The 27,075-nt window shown below is 35.7% G+C and overlaps 1 protein-coding gene across 3 annotated transcripts in view; it reads right to left on the bottom strand.

Moving 5' to 3' along the window:
* Helz (Helicase with zinc finger) overlaps positions 1-27,075 on the bottom strand; it is a 492,230-nt gene that overhangs the window by 128,338 nt on the left and 336,817 nt on the right. For all 3 annotated transcript variants that reach the window (XM_090397541.1, XM_090397543.1, XM_090397542.1), the window contains 2 exons: positions 24,785-25,044; positions 3,276-3,394 (listed from right to left, as the gene is read on the bottom strand). In XM_090397541.1, coding sequence (XP_090253667.1) covers positions 3,276-3,394; positions 24,785-25,044 — 379 coding nt within the window. The remainder of the gene's footprint in view (positions 1-3,275; positions 3,395-24,784; positions 25,045-27,075) is intronic.

The following is a 27,075-nucleotide window of genomic DNA, read 5'->3' as shown; positions in this document are numbered from 1 at the left end:
GGCTAGAGATCTTGGAGTTATGAGGGATACAAAGTTAAAGTTCACATAAAAATTGCATATAAAACTCAGAGGATAATTGCAATGTTGAAACAAACATTAACATATAAGGATATGGAAGTCATTTTGGAAGACTTTCATATAATATTGGAATGTGCTTCTCTTTTCTAAATAACTTAGGGAATTGAAACAACGTAGATCCGAATATAAATTAAATAATACTTTAATAGATATCTCCGATATTTCGGCAATGTCTCATTGCCATTTTCTATAGGAACTTACAAAAGGCAGGAGCACAACAAGCTCTAACAATATAGTAACTGGAAATGAAGATATGAAGCTATCTTTCTCCTAGAAGTCCTGATGGTGCCCTCTGGTGGGCTAAGTAGGCATTCTTGGCCGTTGGGCTGAAGGTCTGCTGATGTATGCCTCCCAAATCTGGGGCAGACGCATACAACCAAATTTGTTGAGGTTTGGAGAGTTTCTTAGGGCAGAGGCTGATTCCACAAATAATCTTTCGAATTTATATTTGCTCCGGTGTATTATTTTTGCTTTCTTCCACCGTATTCTGTGGCGAGTATCCAGAGCATGGTCTGCAAGACCAGAATGGCTATATTTGTAAAACCGGATGTAGTCCTTGTGTTCAGAAATTCTGATATTCGCTGTCCTGCCTGTTTGGCCAAAGTACGACAGTTTACAACTGCAAGGGACCTGGTATACACCAGGTAGGTCTAGGGGGGGAGTGGTTGGTCTTTGGTAGAGCGGATAAGGGATGCCAATTTTCTGTAAGGCCTGTAACAGGAGGTGAGGTCATGTTTTTTTAGAATTTTGGTAATTTTTTCCGAGGTGCCTCGGATGTAGGGAATGATGATGGATTTAGAGTAATCTTTTTTGTGGAGGGGGGGAGGAGTGGGGCTGTGGTTTGTAGGTTTTAATATTTTTTGGATTTTTTTGGGGGGGGTAGCCATTGGCTGAGAAAGTGTTTAAGATGTGATTTAGTTCAGTGTTAAGGGCTATGTCGTTAGAACAGATTAGTTTAGCCCTGTTGTATAGTGTTTTTACCACTCCATATTGTTGTGAGGGGGGGGGGGGGGTGAGATTGTTGCTGGATGTATCTGCCTGTATGGGTGGGTTTTCTGTAAACTGAGAAAACCAAAGTTCCATCAGGCTGGCAGGTGACTAGTGTGTCTAGGAAGGGGAGGCAGTTGTTTTCCTCTTTTTCCAGGGTGAACTTGATTCTGGCGTGTTGGTTGTTTAAGTGTGTGAGGAAGGAGAGGAGTGTTTCAGAGCCATGTGGCCAAATAGCGAACACATCATCAACGTAGCGAAGCCATATGGTTGGTTTTTGTGGGGCAGAGGCTAAGGCTTTTTCCTCAAAGGTCTCCATAACGAAATTGGCTAAGGGTGGGGAGAGTGGTGAGCCCATGGCTGTCCCCTCTATTTGTTTGTAGAATTTTCCCTGCCAAACGAAATAGCCTGAGTTCATTGTGAACTGAAATAGGGCTGAGATATTGGGAGAAAATTTAGCTTGGATTAGCTCTAAAGTTTCCTTGAGTGGGACATTGGTGAATAAGGAGGAGACGTCGAAGCTGACCATTATGTCATTATGTTGGAGTGTAAGGTTTTCTATGCTGGCTTTGAAGTGGGCTGAGTTTTTTTATGTGTGATGGTGTGTTGCCAGTATAGTGTGTGAGCTCTTTGGCTAAATATTTAGCTAGTTTGTATGTGGGGGAATCAATGCCATCCACTATGGAATGTGCATAGATTAGAGTGCTAGATGGATTAGAGGATTAAAAGGATAAAGAAGCTGTGGATAGAAAGAAAGATATATCATATTGGGATTATGAAATGTAGATTACAAGGATAGATTGAGAGTATGTGGACTGCAAGCAATGATAAGCAGAATAAAAGAGGGGTGATATAACAGAAGTCTATATACTTTTGAGAGGGTGTTATAGGATATCACTTGATAAAATATTTCATTATATGGAAGATTATTAATTAACTTAAGGAATTCACAATGTACACTAGAATATAAATTAAATTAAACTTTAATATATATTTTCAATATTTCGGCAACGTCACGTTGCCATCTTCAAAGGAACTTAATGTAAAGACATGTGCACGAATGCACTACACACAGTAAATGAGGACGAAGCAAGGGAAGCTATTGTTTCTCCTAAAAGTCCTGATGGTGCCCCTAGAGGGCTATGTAGTTATTCTTGACTGTTGGGCTGAAGGTCTCCTGATGTACGTCTCCCAAATTTGGGGCAGTCTCATGCAACCAAATTTGTTGATGTTTGGCATGTTTCTTAGGGCTGAGGCCGATTCCATGAAAAGTCTTTCAAATTTGAACTTGCTATGGTGTATTATTGTGGCTTTCTTCCACCGAATTCTGTGGCGAGTATCCAGAGCACGGTCTGCAAGACCAGAGTGGTGATACTGGTGAAAACAGATGTCATCCTTGTGTTCTGAAATTCTGATATTCGCTGTCCTGCCTGTTTGGCCAAAGTAGGACAGTTTACAGCTGCAAGGGACCTGGTATACACCAGGTAGGTCTAGGGGAAGTGGTTGGTCTTTAGTGGAGCAGATAAAGAATGCCAATTTTCTATATGGTCTGTAACAAGAGGTCAAGTCATGTTTTTTTAAGATTTTGGTAATATGGAAGGTGGGGAGAGGACACCTGCAGAAGTTAAGTTTGTGTACAGTTTATAAAGTGGTAAGAACTAGATTTTTCTTCTCATAGAACCATTGAATAAGTGGAACAGTTTGCCTGTTCCACTTACTCCTGTTGAAGTAGTGAGTTCATCGAATGAGTTTAAGAGGTTTCACAACTGGTGTGGGTGACGTATGGCCTCCATGGAGGTCTAATATGAATAATATGTTTCTATAAGAGTCTAGAGTTTCACAAATAGAAATTTAATGAATGCTCATATATTTCTAAACCTAGATATGATTCTGTGTGTTGCATAAATATATGATTCTATACACTGATGCAGGTGATAGACATAGCAGCAGCAAAAATTAAAAAGATTTTTGAAGTAGACCATTTTGGAAGTAAACTGTTGATAGGAAACTAGTTATGAAATACTGTTTGACTATCATAATATTTGGTACACTCCTTGATGATATGTGCCAGCAAATAGCAGTGATGATCACCCATAGAGGCCTCCAGGAAATGTGTATATAACTTGATACAACGAAGACCATATATGCACCTCTGTATTACAAAACTTAAAGGACTCTACCTCCATAAATTAAAACTTTAATTTACTAACCTGCATATGGTCTCCAGCCAGAACGATGTGTGTAGTTTCAGTAGCTAATGATAATGCCATTAGTGTTTCACATTCCATGGCCTGAGCAGCTTCATCAAGAAGTATATGTGTAAAGAAACCTGAAATGTGATAAATTCATTGTACAAAAAAGATCTTATCATGGTGTGTGTATTTCAACTCACTGTTATACATAACTTGGCTTTTGTTCAACCTAATTATTATCAGGATATGGAATAAATCATATTTATAGCCTGCTGTAGAGATGAAACAATTTGTTGATTTATGTTCTTCAAGGAAAAACATTGTAATTCCACATGGAACCAACTAACTAATATTCATATTGTAATTTTTTAAACTAACATTACAGAAAGTAAACTAGACTGGTTTTATAGGTCATTTATATAAATAAAATATTACCTACTGTTATATGAAAATGTTACAAAAATGAATTCAAAAATATTTCAAACTATCTGAAAGAACTGCATGAAGTACACAGAGATAATACTTTAAAAGAATAATATAAACTAAACAAAGTTTATGTGTTGTAATGTTAGTTAAGTTTTGTATTTTCCTGTAACTCTGATGAAACTACAAGATACTACTATATATAAATAACAATAAACCTAGGCTAGTTTCAAATACATGTTCAGTTGAGTCCTTATAAATTATTCCAGTAATTAAATACTGTGATCATTTATTGTCAACAAAAGCAGCATAGCGGAAAGCATCACAGTTTTTTTTTTATGCAATCATAAACTTGCAAAGGAAATACAAACAAACTGAACATAGGAAGGTGCAAAGTATTTCCAGGTAAATGGCAAATCTAACAGAGAAAATGAAACTAATAATCTTAACTTTGCAAATAAAAGATCATCCAGAGGAACTGGCTAAAAGATAAAATGAAAATCCTTACTGGGAGGACAGAGGAACACAGTTGGGGGAGGAAGCAACATAGATGACGGACTACCATAAAATACTATATGTGGGCAAGCAAAGCAATTAATCAGGGAAAGGCAATTGTTTTTGTAAAATTTAAACAAGGTGGGAAGGGAAGGAAAGCGAATTTCATAAAATCCAAGACTGGCATGTGAAAAAAAAACAAAACAAAACTATTTAAAGCAGCAGTGAAAATCCTATTATAAAAGAAAACTCCTCAAGCATTTTTTTAAATGGAATTATATTTTATAAAAAAAAGTTTATAATATACTCCTAATAAACCAAAAATGGAGAACACCAGATAATCTAAACTGTTTAATTTGCACAGAGGCCAAAACAAATGACTATTTCATAAATGCAAGGCAGAACATATTTTTTGGGAGGGGGGGGGGGGTTCATTAACAAATTGAACATGTTAACCAGGGTTAAAATAAGAAAGACTGTACAGTAGTATGGTAACTCAAGAGATATTCAGCTACATTTTTTAGTTCAAACTACAATCATACTTGGAATATGAAAACCAGCTATTCTTTAATCTCAAAGTATATAAAGAAACATGCTTAAGAAAGAAGTGGCAATTAAGTCACAGATCCAATCTCCTTTTCTTCTATTCTTAATTTGTGTGTGTGTGTATGTACATGCACGTATATGCATGTGAACATGCATATGAGAGAGAGGGTCACTTTTGGGACAAATGAAATGTGCCTAAAAATCCTTCACCTTTAAAAAAACCTAAATAGGACAATGGATTCAGATGGGAACTCTGCTAACCCAAATGCCAATCCAAATAATACTTTACCTTCCATGCTGAAAGAGTTCATTAATAAACTAACCTCTGTCAAACTCTTCTTGTTGGAAAAAAAGTGCTGCTGAAAATCACAAGAAACAAACACTGCCCCAAAAGTCTTCATCCTCAAAGGTGTATCAAGCAATGGTAACAAATGTCATTATGAGACAAGCATACTGACAAATGAAACCTATAAAGACAACTGCATTTACTATACTTTGTCTTCGTTGGTATTTCAGCTGGAATGGATCTTTTTACATCTTTATACACTACAAATTTATACGCATGTTATTAAATACCTATGGTATTTAACTTGGAATGTCTCTTTTGCTTAATCATTCTCATATTGCGCAGTTTTTTTTTTTATTTCATTTTTCAATTAACAGATCTTGTTTTAAGTATGATATCATGCATACAAGATACTCTTCAGTACTTTAAAAAAGGTCAAGTATTCTGGATTTGGTAAAATAAATACTCAGGCTAACTTTATAATGAAGCTAAACACAGTTATGATTCAGAATCTATTAAGTAAATTTCCAAGATCTGGTGATATTGCATTGATGTATGATACCAGATCTTGGAAATTTAGTCATGAACAAAGCTCCATAAGTGGTCCAATCATGAGACTACCTATGGAGATTTGTTCATGACTATCCAGTAGTTTTGTTATTGTGAGTGAGTTTGTTATAGTAGTGTTTACTGCAGTAAGCAATGATTCAAGCAATATACCTATGCCTCAGATATTAAGTTACTTAAGACATTAAGTAAAAGAAAGAATAATTATGGAAGGATAACTTTAATGAATGCAGATAGTAGAGAGGTAACAGAAACAGCTGAATTATCAATTCATCACTTTGTGAGGGTGCACCACCCATGTGGAGATGATGTAGTGACTGAAGTGACAGGGATTGATGTGAAAACAGGGGTAGATAAAGAGGATGTGTTTAACATGTTAATGGGAATGAAAGGAACATCGATCTGAGCAGTTGCAAAAAAGTGCAAAAGAAATGGAAGTATCCCTAACTGTTTAAATATTAGTCCTTGGCAGAATTCCTGGGGGGGAGTAAAACATTTATATTGTGCTTTCTTTCTACTTCATTAGGAGGTTCCACAACAGAGGTAGTCAATTCCAGACCAATTAATATCTCAGGAGCAGTGATTAAGAAAAGTTGGCCAAGGAAGAATTCAAGAATGCAACATGCTATGGGGAACATCATGACTATGAATGGGATGTTTTGTCTTAGCAATTTACTCATTTTCTAGAATTAAGCAGTTAAGTTGGATAAAGGAAACGCAATACACAACATTCCTATATTGTAGTTTGTGAACAACATTTAATAAGATACTACATGGAAAGTCCCATTATATAAGTAGGAACAAGTGGGGAAGAACATGAGGCTCATGAAAAATGGCTAATGGACAGATATCAGAGAGTATGATATGATGAAATTGAATCAAAGGGTAAGTAGGTGACTACTGGTGTGCCACAAGGTTATTGCAGTTCAATCAATGTTATTGAGAATGATTTGGTGAAGATATCAAGTTCATCAATGACGCTAAAACTGGGAAAAGCAATAGCTAATAACAGTGAAGCATACTATAGATCTTGCAGGATAATCTAAACAGAAATGGCAGTTTGGGTAAAGGATAACAGATCTCAGTTCAATGTGGCAAAATATAAGGTTGGGTACCTTGAAATGAAAACATCATAAGGTATGTATTACACCACCATCATCAAATTCCTGCCATGTACCCTCACAAGGGGTGTACAGGATATGATAGTACTACATGAAAAATTTACATCATTACTAACTTCCTTATCTACAATTTTCCTCCAAATCAGTCTGTTAACTGTCAACTCCAACATTATCAGATCTTATATTTCTATCTTCTAAGGCACTTTTTACCATATCAATCCACCTATATCTTGGTCTTCCTCTGGGATCTTTTTCCTGACAACCTGGCAGAGATGAGTTATTTTACTAATCTTTCCTCTCACATTCTCTGTAAGTGACAATATCATCTGAGATTAGCTCTGCTAACACATTAGTGGATGCTAATAATATCAAGTTCTTTCCTAATATCCTCATTTTTAATACGATATTGCCATTGATGCCATCTAATCATACCCCTAATCTTTCTCAGGATTCTCATATCTGTGGTCTCTAGTCTTTGGTCAAGGTGTTTTACTTCTGACCCAGATCACAGATCCATAAGATAAAATTGGTTTGAACACTGTCTTTATACAACTAATTAAGTGTTTTGACTAAAATTTATCTCTTATTCCATATAAACTTATTCAGTTGACTTCTTACAATACCAGCTTTGTTGATTCTGTTGTCTATTTGCATATTTAATGTACCATCTTCACTAAAAATCGTGCCTAAATAGCTGAAATATTTTACTTGTTCTATAGGTTCTCCATTCACAATGCACTTAATATTTTCATTGTCTTTTTATAGTCGACCCTCATACCATATCTATTACAACAGTTATTCAATTTAGTCAGGGAATCTCGTAGACCTGTAGCGGATTTATTTAGAAGTATAACATCATCTGCATAAAGCAAACAGCTGATATTAACATCTCCAATTTTGATATCAGATTTAATACCACTTTCCTTCATAATGTGTTCCATATAGATAATGAATAACAGAGGGGATAATGTACATCATTGTCTGACACCAGATTTAACATTAAACCATCTTCCTGTACTTCCTTCAATTCTAAATGCTGACTTACAACTCAAATAAAGGCGAAGTATTGCTTGATATGATGCCCCACTGACAACAGTGTTGGATTCTAAATGAAGAGAAATGAAATTTGTTAATACTTCGTTCAGAATCCAACATAATCCTCCATGTCAAAGGCAAGACTTGTAAATATTATTTATTGTTTGTCTCTTGCTTATAGTGTGTTATTCATATAATTGCCTTGAATTTTGTTTATTATTATTTAATAATATAATCTTAAGTAATGTAATAGTAATACAAAGGCTCAGTATAAAAATATTATTCCTTTAATTTACTTTATTATATAATAATATTATAAGAAGCTGTGCATATATGTTATAGAATTTGTGTTTATTATGATTGAATGTGATTTATATGAACTATGGTTTATTTTTTTGTTTGTGTTTCTGAATGAGAATGTATATATGTAAGTTTAATGTACCCTATGTGAACTATATATATTTTTTTATTTATCATTACTGAAAGAGAAAGTAATTTTATGTAATTCTTCTGATTGGATTTGATTGGCTGTTGTCAAGGAAACAGAGTTAATTTTAGATAGTGCGTGCTTGGAGCGTGGGATATGGTATTCGAAGGGAGAAGGAGTTGATATGAGCTGAACTGGCTAGAACATGATTTTATTGGGAAGAATGAAGGTATTTTATTGGAAAACGAAAGTAAACAGGAGAGAAGCATTCAAGGCAGCACGGAGTAAAGTAACGGGTGGCAGTAAAGGGAATTTGGAAATGCCATAAATAAATTAAGAAGGGCTGGGAAATTAATAGGCAATTAGGAATATTCCTGCAGAATTCTAAAATTACGAATTCCAATTGTTTTGAGGAAGAATAGTGCAAAGCTGAAATTAATGCTTAGAAGAAAATAGGGAATAAGTAGATTACCCGAAACGAGTGAGTCAAGACTTGTGAAGCTCTATGTTTTTATATAATGAAGATTCCTTTTGAATAGGGTTACTTCAAAGTGATAGTTAACTTCAGTTTTAAGTGTGCCTATAGTGAATCCGAAGTGTGCAAAGGATGTAACCCGGTAAGGGCAGTCCATTTTTTTATTCAGCATGAAGAAATAAGAGTTAGCTCCCCCCGATATATCTTAACATTAACTGTGCCGTTCTACTAAAATTAGCCGAAGTATGGAGCTTTAAAGTGTTTCCCCCCTTGAAGTGATAAATGCCTCATAATTGAATTAAGTGTTTGTTGACTAAGAGAGAATTAGAGAATTCTACTTTAAGAATATTTACTGTAAGATTCTGTAACATTGAACTGTGTGAACCATTTTTAATTATTCAGAAGAATGTAAAATTGACAGCTGGATGTCTGATGCCTAATGTTTTACGTATGTTATGAGTATTTGAGCTAAGTTGATTTGCATTATCTTGTTTTCAAAGTTACACTTAATGTACATGTTATGTAACCCTGCATTAAATATTTTGTTTTATTGATTCCAATTTGGTGTTTGCCTGATTCTCTTTCATTGCACTGCTCATAAAGTTTATCAGACCTTGCGGAAGCCTTAAATGATAATAATAACCTCGGCCTGTAGAAAAGTGAGATTGCAAAAGTTAGTTGATGATTGATTCCACTATATTATATAGACTAATCTGAATATAGGGTGGTGCAGGTTAATATAAATTTTCCTTATATTCGGATCAGTATCAATCATCAATTAATAAAAATAACGTTCCAACAAGATGGCGGATTCTAAGCCAGGATGTATGACACAACAAAATGGCACAGCAGTCGACAGGATGTGAATTCACTAGTGTAAACTGAGAAATTCAATTTTTTTATGCTATTGTGGAAGAAGAGGTAATCCCTAAAACCTTAATAGTAAAATTAAGTGAATCACAGTGAGCAGGTTGTGAACCAGAATCAGGCAAAGAAAGAAGTTATTTTTGGATTCAGATTGTTAAATTTAAGTTTGTAGCTGATAGATTAAGGAAAAAGGAAAGAAGAAAGATATTGGGGAAAATTCTATAAATCTTAATCAAATGTCAGACAGTGAAGATCAATCTAACAAAAGGAAATTAATGGAGGAAGTGAAAATTATGGTTCTCCATGAAGTGGAGAGATTGCAGCAACCAATAATAAATCATCTTGATCAAGTGATGACACAATTACCAACTAATACCTTAAAATCTCATGAGAATCACAACCTCTCAACAGATAGAATCAATGAGATGATAGAACAGGAAGTACAAAGACAAAATCTGCCCATATTAACAAGTCTGGATAAGGTGATGCAAAAATTGGAGGGTTTTAATCAACATGTGCCAATTGTCTCTCAATCTCAGGAAAGGAAGGAATATCTCGCAACCCTTAGAGATCCACCTAAATGTTTCAAGTGCTACAAAACTGAACACATTGCCAGAAATTGCTCTTATATTAGAGGAAAATACTCCAACAACTCATGGGATTCTAATTTTGAATATATCCCTCATGGAAAATGCAGTAATTATCAAAGTTCCCTCAAATCAGAGGAGTCAATGAAGATTAAAGGAAATATCCGAGGATTCCAGTGTAATATTTTATTAGACACAGGCTATAATGCTTCAACTATTAGTAAAAACTACTTCCTACAAATAAAGCATAGATTAAAGAAGGATATAGCTCAATTAAGGAGGCCTGTTAAAATTACCACTCTGTCTGACTCCAATTTTAAAGCTTATGAGAAAGTGCATGCAAGAATTTATCTACCAGGTTTTAGACTAAATGTCTGGCAGAATTTACTGGTTATTCCTTCAACACCTAACCCAGATTCTCATATCATCTTGGAATAAAACTAACTTCATGGAAAAGTATCACTTTTCATGTGATTTTTCAAGGGGAGAAATATCCCTGATGAACAGAAGAAGAAGTGTTAGACACAATAATAAGCCTATAGACATCGGAAAGAAGAAACTAACAGAAAGGTTTAATAAGTTAACTGATGCACAACCCCCAAGCAAAATACAATCACATGCTGATAAATTAACTAGCAATTGAAGTTCACTTTGCCAAGGCAACTACTCTTCATACAAGATCTAATGAAACAGGAAGAGAAAGAAAAGAAGCAGTCCTAACTGAGTAGTTTTCCTAGGAGATTCACCAGAGACTGTGAGAAGAAAGGGAAAGAATTATCCTTGAACGAGTGATTACAGAGAGGACACAAATAGAACAAAACATCCAAGACACAATACTAGCGGTAGAGAACATAAATTTTAATCTGAAGAGACTTTCCCTAACTGCAGGTATGATAGACATGCTGATCTCAGTAATAAGGGTGATAGTAATTTTAATGAAATAGTAGATAAGAATGCATGCACAAGTCATAATAAAAAAATAAAAAAAAGGAAGAAATTAGGTGGTCTAGATCCCCAGGAAGAATGACCTGTGTGAAAAATTTTTCTTTATAGAAAAATTTTTCAAAGGAAGAGTAAGCATTTGTTCGATTCTAAATGAAGAGAAATAAAATTGTTAATACTTCTTTCAGAATCCAACATAATCCTCCATGTCAAAGGCAAGACTTGTAAATATTATTTATTGTTTGTCTCTTGCTTATAGTGTGTTATTCATATAATTGCCTTAAATTTTGTTTATTATTATTTAATAATATAATCTTAAGTAATGTAATAGTAATAAAATGACTCTGTATAAAAATATTATTCTTTTAATTTACTTTATTATATAATAATATTATAAGAAGCTGTGCATGTATGTTATAGAATTTGTGTTTATTATGATTGAATGTGATTTACATGAACTATGGATTATTTCTTTGTTTGTGTTTCTGGAAGAGAATGTATATATGTAAGTTTAATGTACCCTATGTGAACTATGATATATTTCTTTTATTTATCATTACTGAAAGAGAGAGTAATTTTATGTAATTCTTCTGATTGGATTTGATTGGCTGTTGTCAAGGAAACAGAGTTAATTTTAGATAGCGCATGCGTGGAGCGTGAGCTACAGTATTTGAAGGGAGAAGGAGTTGATATGAGCTGAACTGGCTAGAACAGCATTTTGGTGGGAAGAATGAAGGTATTTTATTGGAAAACGAAAGTAAACAGGAGAGAAGCATTCAGGACAGCACGGAGTAAAGTAACGGGTGGCAGTAAAGGGAATTTGGAAATGCCATAAATAAATTAAGAAGGGACCGGGAAATTAATAGGCAATTAGGAATATTTCTACGGAATTCTAAAATTACGTCGAATTCCAATTGTTTTGAGGAAGAATAGTGCAAAGCTGAAATTAATGCGTAGAAGAAAATAGGGAATAAGTAGATTATTAACCGTGCCATTCTACTAAAATTAGCCGAAGTATGGAGCTTTAAAGTGTTTCCCCCCTTGAAGTGATAAATGCCTCATAATTGAATTAAGTGTTTGTTGACTAAGAGAGAATTAGAGAATTCTACTTTAAGAATATTTACTGTAAGTCTGTAACATTGAACAGTGTGAACCATTTTTAATTATTCGGAAGAATGTAAAATTGACGGCTGGATGTCTGATGCCTAATGTTTTACGTATGTTATGAGTATTTGAGCTAAGTTGTCTGATGCCTAATGTTTTACATATGTTATGAGTATTTGAGCTAAGTTGATTTGCATTATCTTGTTTTCAAAGTTATACTTAATGTACATGATATGTAACTCTGCATTAAATGTTTTGTTTTATTGATTCCAATTTGGTGTTTGCCTGATTCTCTTTCACTGCACTGCTCATAAAGTTTATCGGACCTTGCGGAAGCCTTACATGATAATATTAACCTCGGCCTGTAGAAAAGTGAGATTGCAAAAGTTAGTTGATAATTGATTCCACTATATTATATAGACTAATCTGAATATAGGGTGGCGCAGTATAATATAAATTTTCCTTATATTCGGATCAATATCAATCATCAATTAATAAAAATAAAGTTCCAACAAGATGGCGGATTCTAAGCCAGGATGTACGACACAACACCAGCAACTGTAGCATTTGAATAGCTTCTCTCTCTCTCAACACCTTGGGATATGCCTTTTTCCAGATCTACAAAACTTAAATACAGACCTTTGTTATATTCCATTGATTTGCCAACTATTTGTCGTAAAGTGAAAATCTGATCCTGACAGCCTCTATTTTGCCCGAATCCAGCTTGTCTATACTTGCCTTCATCAATCCTCAACCATTTCTCAAGTATACTTGAGAAACGTCTGAGGTGTTACCAGGAACTCTCAGCAGGAAAATACCTCTGTAATTCTCACATTCAGTTTTATTCCCCCCCCCCCCCTGCGGCTTTATATATATATATATATATATATATATACAGGGTGTTCGGGATAAATTTGACATATTTATAATTAATTATATTTTTCCGTAAGTTACATGTATTAACACACACTTCTCTTCATTTAAAAGTTTGGACCCTTCTTCATTCATATACAAGATGTCAGAAAGGATGGATAGCTGGAACCCACCTGAATCATGGAAGAGAATAACTTGTATCATGATGATTCGTGCCCGCCATCAAAATAAGGATATTACGACTGCTGCCCAATGCTCCCTGAATACAGTAAAAACAATCAGGCATGAACTAGAGACTTGCAATGGTGACTACGAGGATGTAGCAAGAAGAAAGATCCCTAGCAGACGATCTGATTGCGTTCGTACAGCAGAATTCCTCGCAAATCTGCAGGAACAGGTGTTGAAGAACCCTGGCATTGGAATTCGGGCTTTGTTCGTGGAGTTGCTAACTGTAGTCAAGCCCTGGATAACAAGGGTAGCCAATGGTAGGCCGTATGTATGGCAGCAGGATTCGGCCCCTTGCCACACCTCTGGGAAAAGTCAAAAATGGTTGTCTGAAAATTTCTACGACTTCACCAGTCCAAATGTTTGGCCTCCAAACTCCCCAGACCTTAACCCCATGGATTATTTTGTATGGGGCGCAGTTGAAAAAGACACCAATCGCACTTCCAGTAATACAAAAGCCCAGTTAATGGATAAAATTAAAACAGTTTTTGCGGCCCTTCCCAGGGAGACTGTAGCATCAGCTTGTTCGAGGTTCCGAAGCAGAATTGAAGCTGTGATCGATGCTAATGGTGGTTATTTTGAGTAAATCTTGTTGATAGTATTGTAATTAACTCTGCCTGTAATGTTTTTTTGTCAATTCATTAAATTTAATAGATACAAAGAAGATTTTCTTTTTCCTTACGAAACTGTCAAATTTATCCCGAACACCCTGTATATATATATATATATATATATATATGGGTACTATGAGAGCTCCATTCCAATAATCTGGAATTCATCCCTTTGTCCAGGCCTTCTGAACTATGCACTGCAGCCACTGTAAGACTTTCATACCTCCATACTTGAGCATTTCTGGTCAAATATCATCTACTCCAGCTGCCTTTCCACATTTTAGGCCCATAATGGCTTTTTCTACTTCCAGTATGGATATGTATTCCTGACCGCATGCCTGTTGAGTATTTTTTTACCACTGTGCTATTATTTTTCGAAGTAATTATTCCATACTTTAAGGATATCCTTTTCTACAATTTTCATGTCACCTTTATCATCTCTAACTCCTTTTACAGCTCTCTTTCCTCCATTTCTATGCTTCTTCAACAACCTCCAGAATATTTGCCAATTTTCTTCATATATATTTTCTATGTTCTTACCAAAGTCTTCCCATGACTTTCATTTAGCTAGTTTTAAACCGTTTTTAGCTTTCTTACATGTCTTTGTATTCTCTAAGAGCACAAGCTGACTTATTTGCCAGGAACTTTTGATATGCTTTCTTCTTTCCCTTCATTACCTCTTTAACTTACTGTCCACCATGGAGTTCTCATTTTTCTATCCTTGCAGACAACCTCACCATATGCCTCTCTGGCTGAATCAATTAGTTTTTCTTCAGGGCTTGACACTGAATCTCCAGGGTTTGGTTCCTGTTCTCAAACTCTTTCATTTTATCTTCAATAATGTTTGTGTATTTTAGTCTATAGTTCACATCTGAGAGCAGCTCAACTTTTATTCGCTTTAAAACTTTCTTACATGGTATTCTTTTCAATATTAAATTCAATTTTATCCTGCTGAAGACTAAATGGTGATCACTTCCAATTTCAAAACTTCTGTACTCTCTGGTATTCTGCATCAGAGAGAAAACATCACTATTGACAATAACATAGTCAATGAGAAGACTTTTCTTATTCCTTGCCTCTTCTCTCCATGTGAATTTGTGCACCTTTTTATGTTGGAACATTGTGTTAGTAATATCCCGTCCATGTCCTGAGCAGAAATCGAACCGGTAATTGCCATTATTATTAGCTTTGTTCTGTTCTCCAAATTTTCTTAAAATATTTTTGTATGTCTTACAATCATTTCCTACTCTCTTTATTATTTAGACTATTAATAAACTATTATTTAGATCCCAACAAGGACCAATATTTCATTTTTTATTGTGTCAGTTGTTTTCTCTAAAGCCTCAAAATATTCCTCCACTTCTACCTTAGTAGAACATTCTGTGGGACCATAGGACCATAAGTCTCATTGTTCAGTTCCCCATTCTGATATTTGCTCACATCACTCTACTTTAGACTGCCTGCTATTCAAGATGATTTACCTTGTATTTTGTGTTGAATACCATGGCTACTCCTTCTTTTCCTTGCTTAGAAGGATCTCACCAGTTTTTGTCTTTTTTTGTCTCCATTTCTCATTCAAGCTTCTTATGTTAATAATACTGATCTTGAACTCTGGTGATGTTGAGTTGGGGCATGTTTTAGAATTTGATCTAGTAGCTGACTTTTTGCTGTTTGCCCTGGTTGCGTGGCAAAAACAATGGGGACCTTGTTTAACCGGGTGACACCCTAGCCGGCATGAAATTCTGTCAATATTGTACCATCATTTTATATTTTGGTTTAAGCCAATAAGAATACAATTTGGTAAACTAAATCCCAAATTGCCAGTTCATTCTCGTTCGTTTAGTATCCAGGTAGATAACTAACAGGGTGCACCACAAGAAGATGAGGACTGGACATTAGGTCAGAAGCCCTAGTTGGTTCTCCACATTCCTTTAAATCCTATGTGGAGGTCTCCTCTCAGTTATACATCTTTGGCCCTTAAGCACCCCAGTATATGGAAATGGACTGCAAGAAATTGCGACTAGGAATTTGGGAGTGATGGCAAACAGATGATTCGTCCAGATGATGTATATTTGTTATCAAAAGGGGAGCAAAATAGCTCAAAGGATCACTGGGATTAAAAACTGACAAGAAGAGATAAGAAAGTTACTATCCCTTTTTATAAGGCTCTGCTACAATCAAAACTGTACTACTGTGCACAGATTTGGTCTTCATGAGGATCTGGATTTCATGCAGATTTGGGAGTGGTGAAAAGTAATGAGAGTGTAGTAACCAACATGGTAATTGGTCTGTGGAATGCTCCCTATTAGGAGAGACTAAAAGTTAGTTTAGTTGATGGACATAAAAAGAAGAATATGATAGAAACATCAGTTATGCAGAGAGTTAGAGGGGTATATGTTGAAGAAATTTTTCAATATATAGCCAGATGGGAGAGAACACAGAGTCATTCCTCCAAGGGTGAATAGCAAGAGCATGAGGACTATATTTTTTGACAGACTCTTGTTGGTATCTACAAAGAAATATAAACAGGAATGAAATAACATCACTCCTGTAACAATTAACTTACTAGCATGAAAAATGTTCCCCTTTGCTTCATCAGGATATTATATATACAGGGTGTTCCAAAATTCACGCAAGATTTAAATTTAGCGCCATTTGTGCGGTAAATTGTTGCCAATGAGAAAAAAAAGACAGTGTGACAGCTGACAGTTCAGGGTTATTAAAAACTGACCACACACAGCGAAGAGAGTTCGTTGAATGGATTATGGAACAACAACAAGTGAATGCTTATTTTTTGAACAAATCATCTTCAGCGATGAGGCTCATTTTCATCTTGATGGCTTCGTTAATCGACAAAATTGTCGCATTTGGAGTTCAGAAAATCCACAAGTGATTGTTGAGAAACAAATGCATCCACAACGTGTCACTGTTTGATGCGGATTTTGGGCTGGAGGCATCATCGGTCCATTCTTCTTCGAAAATGCAGCTGGTAAGGCAATAACAGTTAATGGTGCTCGCTATCACGACATGATAATCCAGTTTTTTGTGCCTAAATTGCAAGATATGGATGTGGACGACATGTGGTTTCAACAAGACGGTGCCACATGCCATACAGCCCGAGAAACAATTCAATTACTGCATGAGTCATTTCCTGGTCGTGTAATTTCCCGTTTTGGTGATCAGAATTGGCCGCCCAGATCATGTGACTTAATGCCGTTGGACTTTTTTCTTTGGGGGGTTTTTTGAAGTCCAAGGTTTATGCCAACAAGCCCACAACCACCCACGCCTTGAAGGAGGAAATCGAGCGCTGTATCAATGAAATTCAGCTACATTTATGCAAAATGGTCATGGAAAATTTCGACAAAAGAGTGCGTATGTGCCAGCAAAGCCGTGGAGGCCATTTACCTGATATGCTATTCCATGCATAACCCTATACTGTATACTTTATGAATCAATAAGAAATTACAATTTTTAATTAAAAACCTGTGTTTTCTATCAAAATTACTTCTTGCGTGAATTTTGGGACACCCTGTATAAGAACACATAGACCACAAAGTTTTTTCCAGGAAGTGTCTCTATTCACAATATTCAGAAATAAAAAAATATAATAAATGAAGGTTTTGCACATGCTCCATCATTTAGTAATTTTCTGAATTATTATGGACCTTAATTTTAGTTTTTATATATCTTGTCATCTCCAACTATTTTTGCGGAACTTTTACAGTTTTTCTGAATAGTCATTACAACATTCTGTATTTATGATATTCATTTACTTTTCAAAATCCTTGAATAGTTTTTAGTGGTAATCATGATTTACTTACCAAAAACTTTCTAATTTCTTCTGCACTTTTAATGGTTTAGTTTTGGCATGCATTTAAAATTATGAGAATAGTCATCAGAAGGTATGATCTTATATATCCATGCTTGAAGAGCTTCAAAATTTTGAAGGACATTCAAACTAATCAATTTAGCACTGGAAATATCGCTTTTTTTTAAAGTATAATGTGTTCTTTTCTTTTCAACTGCTAACATGTTTTGTTATTCAGTGGCACTACCATCATCAATATTCCCAAAACACAATGCTTACATCCTAGTAAATGTACACACCTTATATAAAATATAAAAGATAATTCCCAATTCAAACTGGTCATTAGCTTTTACGCTATTACAATGATTTCAAGCAACACACACACACACACACACACACACACACACACACACACACACACACACACACACACACACACACACTAAATGTAACATCTATATTACATTTCATGTGTGTGTTGTGCAGGCTCCCTTCAGACTTTAGTTATTCTAAAAAAATATGGCATTCATACACTAACATTGAAGGGAGCCTGTGCAGCTTAGTGGAAGTGGCATTTGCATTCTCTGCGCTAGGCCGTTAAAAGACAGACTTATAGTTCAAGTCTAGTTGCTGACTGAAGGAACTTTTTCTAAGTCTTTCTTCATTGATCTCTGGCACAGGCAAGCGGGTCTTTTGTGCTGTAAACTCAAGAAAATTGACCTTATATAGTTATTACAACTCTGTGGTTTGCAAAATCTTCAATTGTGGGAACAAGAAAAGTAGCATTATGTCTTTCCTTGGCTCTTAAGCAGTATTTCTGAACAACTCAATTTACTATTTCCTGTCTTCTAAGTCAAAAGTAAACTCTTACTGGTGTAGCTTCAGTATGACCTTCAACGATATATGGATGAAAATATTCTTGTATATATATATCAGCAGCACTAAAAACAGAAATAAATTTATGTGATTATTTGAACAGATAAATCACAGAGCACCATACTTATAGAAAATCATGAAACCTGACAATTTCACTACCATTTTGTATTTATGCATTTATGCATTCATGGCTTCATGGTCTATTTCAGTGATATAAATTGCTTCTCATAACGTGGATTCTGATAGGACAGTAAATCCTTTTCGTCTGTTTCATCTGTGGAATACATTTGTTCATGACTGATTCTGATAATTAACACGTAAGTTTCTCAAAGCACAAACAGAAATCAAACTCAGACCTCTTTTCCAATCAAGTGTCCAGTGATACATTACAAAATCAATCAGCCAAGATGATATTAAAAAAATGAAAAAAAAATAAATAAATAAACATCCTTGCAATGAAATTCTCATTATCAAAATATTTCTTTCCAAACTGAAATGACCACCATGAGACAGAACCCACATTATTTCAGACAGTAATATATCCTTTTAGAGTTAGGTACCAAGAGACAGCAGCACTCATCTGCCATGTTTGGGCAGACTATCTATGATTGGCTACTGGAGACTGAACTGTCCACTCAGTCTCCAAAAGCAAGATAGGGTTTTTTACTCCCTATAAAGGAATAAAAGGCTTATTATTTTATTTTTTATTATTAGTAAACTCTGATATCTTGAAAATCTTAACTGATGATATCAAAATGTGGTGGCAGTTATAAAAATAAATAAATAAAAATAAACCAATAACTATGTCTGAAAAACCATGTGTAGAGGCTTAAGTGCTGTGAGGACATCATGTTGGAGGCTTAATGGATTGTATACAGCACTCAGAAAGGATTAAAAACAGAATTTAATTCTTCCTATATTTCGTCTCAGTCAATGAGACATCTTCAGGGATTACAAAAAAACTAATGTAACAAAAACAAATAACAAACAATACTAAGCCCAACCACGAGGGTGACACTAAAGTCCTATCTAGGTGGACAGTCCTCTAAGGGCGGTTGTAGGTGGCCTGGAATGTAAAGTGGGACCTCTGGTGATAAGCGTTTCCCAAATCTTAGGAAGCTTAATGCAACCATATTTGTTAAGATTTGGTTGATTCCTGAGAGCTGCTGCTGATTCTAAGAATAGTCTTTCTCTTTTAAATTTGCTGTGGTGAAGCATGGTGGTTTGTTTCCATGAGATCCTGTGGGTTGTATCCAAGACATGGTCAGCCAGGCCTGACTGACCATAGTTGTGCTTGTAGATGTATGACTTATGTTCCTCCAGGCAGATAGTAGCTGATCTGCCTGTCTGTCCAAAGTAGGCCAGTTAACAGGAACAGGGTACTTTATAGACTCCAGGCACTGAGAGAGGAGGAAGAGAGCAAAAAGTAGTATTTTCATAAGTTAAAAAAATAAATAAAATAAATTACAGCTCATTGCCAACTGAAGTTATTTTTCACCATGTCATGTTACTCAACTACTTGTTCTGAGCTTAATTTGCCTGCTTTCTTGAAAAAACATCAAGATTAACTAATTCAAGTTCTGTGGGTAAAGGACCAAAATTGTTTTCCATACTATTGAAAGGATTCAGGCAACCTGTATCCTTGTTTTTCAAACAAGGATCTGTGTGTGTGCATGCATCTGACTGACCTGATTATGGAGACAATATTTAAAAGTCAACAAGGTATTGCCTGGGGCCTCAAGACTGAGTGGGCTATACAGTTGATTCCGTTTAATTGAGCCTCCGGTTAATTGGGGCAGCCATTTTTTTGGGCCAAATCTCAAAGAACAGAAACCAAACCAACATCTTAATACATAGTTTAAACGCTTAATTGGGACAGTAGCTGAAAAGGAATTTAGCAATTTTTGATATATTTTATGGATTTTTTGAAAATATGGCAACACTACGTACACTAATATTTGGCTGGCAACACTAGTGTGATGCGAATCAGCTATCTTTTGTCATGCGTCTGGCAAGTATGAATCTGCTTAAGAATCTCTAAATATATCCTGTACCTAGCGATATTGATTTATTGTGTCAATTTTATTTAAAATTTTTAAATCTTTGCCAAGATGCCAAGAAATGATTTTACACTTTAAAGTAAAATTGCTTTGCTGGATAAAATTAAAAGCCAGCCATTAAATACAAGCCATCGTAGACTTGCTGATATAACTGGTGTACCAAAATCAACCATAGTGCGTCTCCTACAACAAGAAAATCAATTGCGTGAGGAGTGGACATTACAGAAATTCCAGGAACATCCTAAATAAAGTGTGATGGAAAGGATCCAGAAGTCAAAGAAGCATTAGATCAATGGTTTTCTATAGTTAGCGGGCGAGGCGTGAATATCAGCGCCCCAGTGTTGAAGGCGAAGTCAGAGGAGATCGCTAAAAAGCTGGACAACAACGATTTAAAAGCAACTGCTGGTTGGTGGTCTCGATGGAAAGCAAGACATAATATCAAATTTAAAAAAGCACATGGCGAAAAGGGCAGTGCCGACAATGTAAGCGCTGAACAATGGCAAAATACTAAAATCCTTACTTTTTTTAGAGAATTTCTGTTCAGATGATATTTACAACGTTGATGAAACCGGCCTCTATTATCGTGCTACGTCAGATGGCTCCCTGTGTTATAAGCACATTGCACTGTCAGGGTATAAAAGGACAATGGACTGCATTACTGTGTTAGGCTGTGCAAATATGTCAGGTACGGACAAACGAAAACTACTAATCGTAGGAAAAAATGCTAAGCCTCGATGCTTTAAGGGGTTAAGAATAGAGAGTTTACCAGTAGAATACCATGCCAATAGTAATGCGTGGATGACTTCTGAAATTTCTTGGAATTGGTTTACTAGTTGGGTCGTAGAATTACAACGTAAGCAGAGGAAAATTTTGTTACTTCTCGATAATTGTGTTGCACACCCTCATTTAGATAATCTAAAAAATATAAGGCTGGAATTTCTTCCTCCTAATTCAACAATTCATAGGTAGAATTGTTGAATTTTTAACAATTCTACCTATTTTCATTGTCTTTGTCTTTTTAATGCTGACCTTCATACCATATCTATTACAACAGTTATTCAATTTAGTCAGGGAATCTTGCAAACTTGTAGCAGATTTATTCAGAAGTATAACATAGTCCACATAAAGCAAAAAGCTGACATTAACATCTCCAATTCTGATATCATGTTTAATACCCCTTTACTTCATAATGTGATAATGAATAACAGAGGGGATAATGTACATCCTTGTCTCACACCAGATTTAACATTAAACCATCTTCCTGTACATCCTTCAATTCTAACTACTGACTTACAACTCAAATACAGACTAAGTATTACTTGATATAATGCCTCATTGACACAATATAACTGTAGCGTATTGAATAGCTTCTCTCTTGGCACCATGTCATATGCCTTTTCCAGATCGACAAAACTTAAATACAGATCTTTGTTATATTCCCATGATTTCTCAACTATTTGTCGTAAAGTGAAGATCTGATCCTGACAGCCTCTGTTTGGTCTGAATCCAGCTTGTTCTTCAACAAGCTTTTCTTCCACAATTCTTCTCAACCGTTTTTCGAGTATACTTGCATATATCTTACCAGGAACACTCGACAGGGATATACCTCTGTAATTCTCACATTCAGTTTTATTTCCCTTTTTATATATGGGCATTATTAGAGCTCTACTCCAATCATCAGGAATTCATCCCTCTGTCCAGGCTTTCTGAACTATACAGTGCAGCCACTGTAAGACTTTTATACCACCATGCATCAGCATTTCTGGTGGAATATCATCTACTCCTGCTGCCTTTCCACATTTCAAGCCTTTGATGGCTTTTTCTACTTCAAGTATGGATATGTATTCCTGACTGTATGCCTGTTGAGTGTTTTTTACCACTGTATTGTCATCACTGCTTGTTTCATTTAGTAATTTTTCGAAGTAATTACTCCATACTTCAAGGATATCTTTTTCTCCTGTTTTCATGTCACCTTCATCATTTTTGACTCCTTTTACAGCACTCTTTCCTTCATTTCTGAGCTTCTTCAACAACCTCCAAAATATCATACCACCTTCTTGATATTTATTTTCTATGTTCTTGCCGAAGTCCTCCCATGACTTTTGTTTAGCTAGTTTTACACAGTGTTTTGCTTTCTTACATTTGTCTCTGTATTCTCTAAGAGCAAAAGCTGACTTATTTGCCAGGAACTTTTGATATGATTTCTTCTTATCCTTTACTGCCTCTTTAACTTCCTGTGTCCACCATGAAGTCCTGATTTTTCTATCCTTGCAGACAACCTCACCACATGCCTCTCTGGCTGAATCAATCAGGGTTTTCTTCAAGGCTTGCCACTGAATCTGCAAGGTTTGGTTTCTGTTCTCAAACTCTTTCATTTTTTCTTCATTAATATTTGTATATGTTAGTCAACAGTTCACATCTGAGAGCTGCTCAACTTTTATTCGCTTTAAAACTTTCTTACATGTTATTCTTTTCAATATGAAATTCAATTTTATCCTGCTCAAGACTAAATAGTGATCGCTTCCAATTTCAAATCCTCTGTACACTCTGGTGTCCTGCACCAGGAAGAAAACATCACATCAACAATAACATAGTCAATGAGACTTTATTTATTCCTTGCCTCTTCTCACCATGTGAATTTGTGTACATTTTTATGTTGGAACATGGTGTTAGTAATAACCAGACCATGTCCTAAACAGAAATCCAACAGATATTTGCCATTATTATTAGCTTTGCTCTTTTCTCCAAATTTTCCCAAAACATTTTTGTATGTTTAGAATCACTTCCTACTCTGCTATTTAGATCCCCAACAAGGACCAACATTTCCTTTTTCATTGTGTCAGTTGCTTTCTCTAGAGCCTCAAAAAATTCCTCCACTTGTACCTTAGTAGAATATTCTGTGGGACCATAGGCACAAATAAGTCTCATTATCCAGTTCCACATTCTGATATTTGCCCAAATCTCTCTACTTGACACTGCCTGCCATTCAAGAAGATGAGCCTCGTATTTTGTGTTGAATACTATGGCTACACCTTCTTTTCCTTGATTGTCATTGCCTGAACATAAAATTTTGTATTTATTGCTCAGAAAGATCTCACCGGTTTTTGCCTTTTTTGTTTCAGTCACCCCTATTATGTCGATTTGGTAATTATCTAATTCCTCAGCTAGCTCCATTTCTTTGCCATTCAGACTTCTTTCGTTGATAGTACCAATCTTTAACTCTGGTGATATTGAGTTGGGGTGTGTTTTCAGATTTGTTCCAGTAGCTGACTTTTCGCTGTTCGCCCTGGTTCCCTGGCGAAAACAACGGGGGCCTTGTTTAACCGGGCGACACCCCCAGCCGGCATGGAATTTTGTCATGTTGTACCATCATTTTTAATTTTGGTTTAACAAATAAGAATACAATTTGGTCGGCTAAATTCCAAATTGCCAGCCCATCCTCATTCGTTCAGTATCTAGGTAGATACCCAACAGGGTGCACCACGAGAAGGTGAGGATTGGGCATTAGGTCAGAAGCCCTGGTCGGTTCTCCGCATTCCTTTAAATGGAAATGCAATTGTTGAAGTCATTAAATCCAAACATCAAAAATTTGATATTTGGATTTAATGACTTCAACAATTTGGATTTAATAACGAAGAATGCGATGATGACCCACCTGTGCTTGTAACTCATCATGAGGCCAAAAAATTTATAGTCGGGTTACAGCGTTATTTTACGCAGGAAGCCCTACATCTGCACTGAATATCTGTGCTGATTTTGTAGAACTGCAACATTTCAAAAGCAAAAGACAGATTACACTTGATGCATTTTTGTAGAATTAAAATTTGAAATTGTAAAAGTTATCATGTATGCATTATTTTTTTTTCACAATTTATAGTACAAATATTTTCAGTATTTTGGTTTATTAAACCATTAAAATAGGTACCTAATTATTATTATTTTTACCTACTTATTCATTTACCTGTGTATTACATATTTTATTTTACAACTTATTATTAGTTCGTTTAATTGGGCCAAAATGGATTAGTCCCAACTTGTTCCATTTAAGCGGAATCGACTGTATTTCTTATCCTACAGATATGTATGGAACCTGGCCATAGAAAATCTGGTTTTCTTCAAAAACCACCTAAACATAGTGTATGTTTATTAAAATATATATATAAATTATTTTATTCTGTTAACTTCAAAATTAACCTCACCTTTTTCTAAACCAATTTCTGCCAGACATCGTGACGTACCATATGTAGTTATTACAACTCTGTGCTTCGCAAAATCTTCGATTGTGGGAACAAGAAAAGTAGCATTCTGTCCCTCCTTAGCTATTAAGCAGTATTTTTGAACAACTCGATTTACTGTTTCCAGTCTTCTATGTCGAAAGTAAACTCTTAGTGGTGTAGCTTCAGTATAACCTTCAACGACATATGGATGAAAGTATTCTTGTATGTATATATCAGCAGCACTAAAAACAAAAATAAATTTATGTGATTATTTGAACAGATAAATCACAGAGCACCATACTTACAGAAAATCATGAAACCTGACAATTTCACTATCATTTTGTATTTATGCATTAATTAGGCTTCATGGTCTATTTCAGTGATATAAACTGCTTCTCATAACCTGGATTTCGATAGGACAGTTGATCTTTTTTGCCTGTTTCACCTGTGGAATACATTTGTTCATGACTGATTCTGATAATTAACCAAGTTACTTACTTAAAAAAAAATGACCAAATTTCTCAAAACACAAAAATAATTTGAACTGAGATCTCTTTTCCAAGCAAATATCCAGTAGCACATTACAGTAAAGGTGCACCAAGCTCTCATCACTCCTTGTCTCAGTATCTCCCATAATGGATGATACTGAGAATATATGAAGTAAATATGACCTCTCTGTTGCTTCTGCCTCAGTATCACCACTTCTGGGTCTGGCTCCATGAGACCTCAATAAAGGTCGAAACCAGTCTGGGTAGTGGCCCTTCCCTTAATGCATGTCTGCAAGGAGTTGTGCTTTGCATTATGGGAGATACTGAGACAGGGAGTGATGAGACCTTGGACCACCTTTACTATGAGTTGCCTCAGTCTTGAAGATACTTCAGTTGCAAACTTTGTTTCTTACACAAGGGTAAAGGATTAAACTAAATTTATTATAGTCTAACCAAATGGAAAATAAACTTCCAACATCTTTCTCTAAATCCAGAGTAAATTAATAATAAGGTGGTACACCTTTTGGCAACTTGTACAAGTAAATATGACCTCTCTATTGCTTCTGCCTCAGTATCACAACTTCTGGGTCTGGCTCCCACTGACGAGACTTCAATAAAGGTCGAAAGCAGTCTGGGTAGTGGCCCTTCCCTTAATGCATAGCATCAAGGGAAAAATACAGGAATGGATTGATAAAAATGAGATACTGTATGGGGGGACAGCATGGTTTTGTGAAGGGTAGTTCATGCCTCAGTAACTTGCTCAGGTTTTATAACACAGTAACGGCTGAACTGGATAAGGGTAATGGGTTTACTGGAATACTGCTGGACCAGGCTAAGGCCTTTGACAGGATACCACATGGAAGTCTAATCCGTAAACTGCAATATATGAGAATGGATATAGGGTTTGTGAGATGGATAGGACGGTGGTTGATGGAGAGATACCAGAGAGTAGTTTACTCAGGAGTAGAGTCCAAAATACGGCCAGTGACTAGTGGTGTGCTGCAGGGTTCTATTCTTGGACCACTGCTGTTTAATTTGTTCATTAATGATATAGGGAAGCATCTGAGAGGAATGGTTCATTTGTTTGCTGATGATGCTAAGTTAGGTAGGGTAATAGTGAATGCAGAAGATGTCAAAATTTTGCAGGATGATTTGGATAGATTGGAGGTATGGGCTAAGGAGAATGAATGTCAATTTAATGTGGCAAAATATAAGGTTATGCATTTTGGGGTGAAAAGATTAGTAACAGTATATCACATTGGTGGAACTGTACTCCAGGAGATTGATGAGGCCAGCACTTGGGAGTGTTGGTGGATTAGGGAGTTGAAGTTTAGCGGACACATCACAAAAGTGGTTAAATCAGCTCATCAAATCACTTGGATGCTGAAGAATACTTTGACGAGCAGAGATAAGCAAGTTATTGTTCCTCTGTATCAAGCCTTGATAAGATCCCCATCTTAATTATTGTGCCCAGATCTGGTCACCTAGGTTTCTTCTTGATGGTGAGGAGGTTGAGAGGATCCAGAGGCGAGTGACCAAAATGATCGTATGTCTATGGAATGAATCGTATGAAAACAGGTTGAAGATTTTTGGGTTGCAGAAATTGGTTAATAGGCGGAAAAAGGGAGATATGATTGAGACATTCAAATTGCTGAAGGGTTTCTATAAGATTAATTCAGAGGATATTTTTGAGGATACATGATACATGAACTGGTGGTGGGAGGACTAGGGGACATCCATGGAAGCTGGACAAGAGTGTGGTTAGTACAGGCGTTAGAGGTTAGA

This window comes from Typopeltis vanoorti, chromosome 9 (assembly GCF_054136105.1).
Source record: "Typopeltis vanoorti isolate ZY-2024b chromosome 9, IOZ_Tvanoo_1.0, whole genome shotgun sequence".
In the NCBI taxonomy this organism is placed as follows: Eukaryota; Metazoa; Arthropoda; class Arachnida; order Uropygi; family Thelyphonidae; genus Typopeltis; species Typopeltis vanoorti.
Note: the sequence above shows the minus strand (reverse complement) of the source record. Positions and strands in the feature narration are given on the sequence as shown.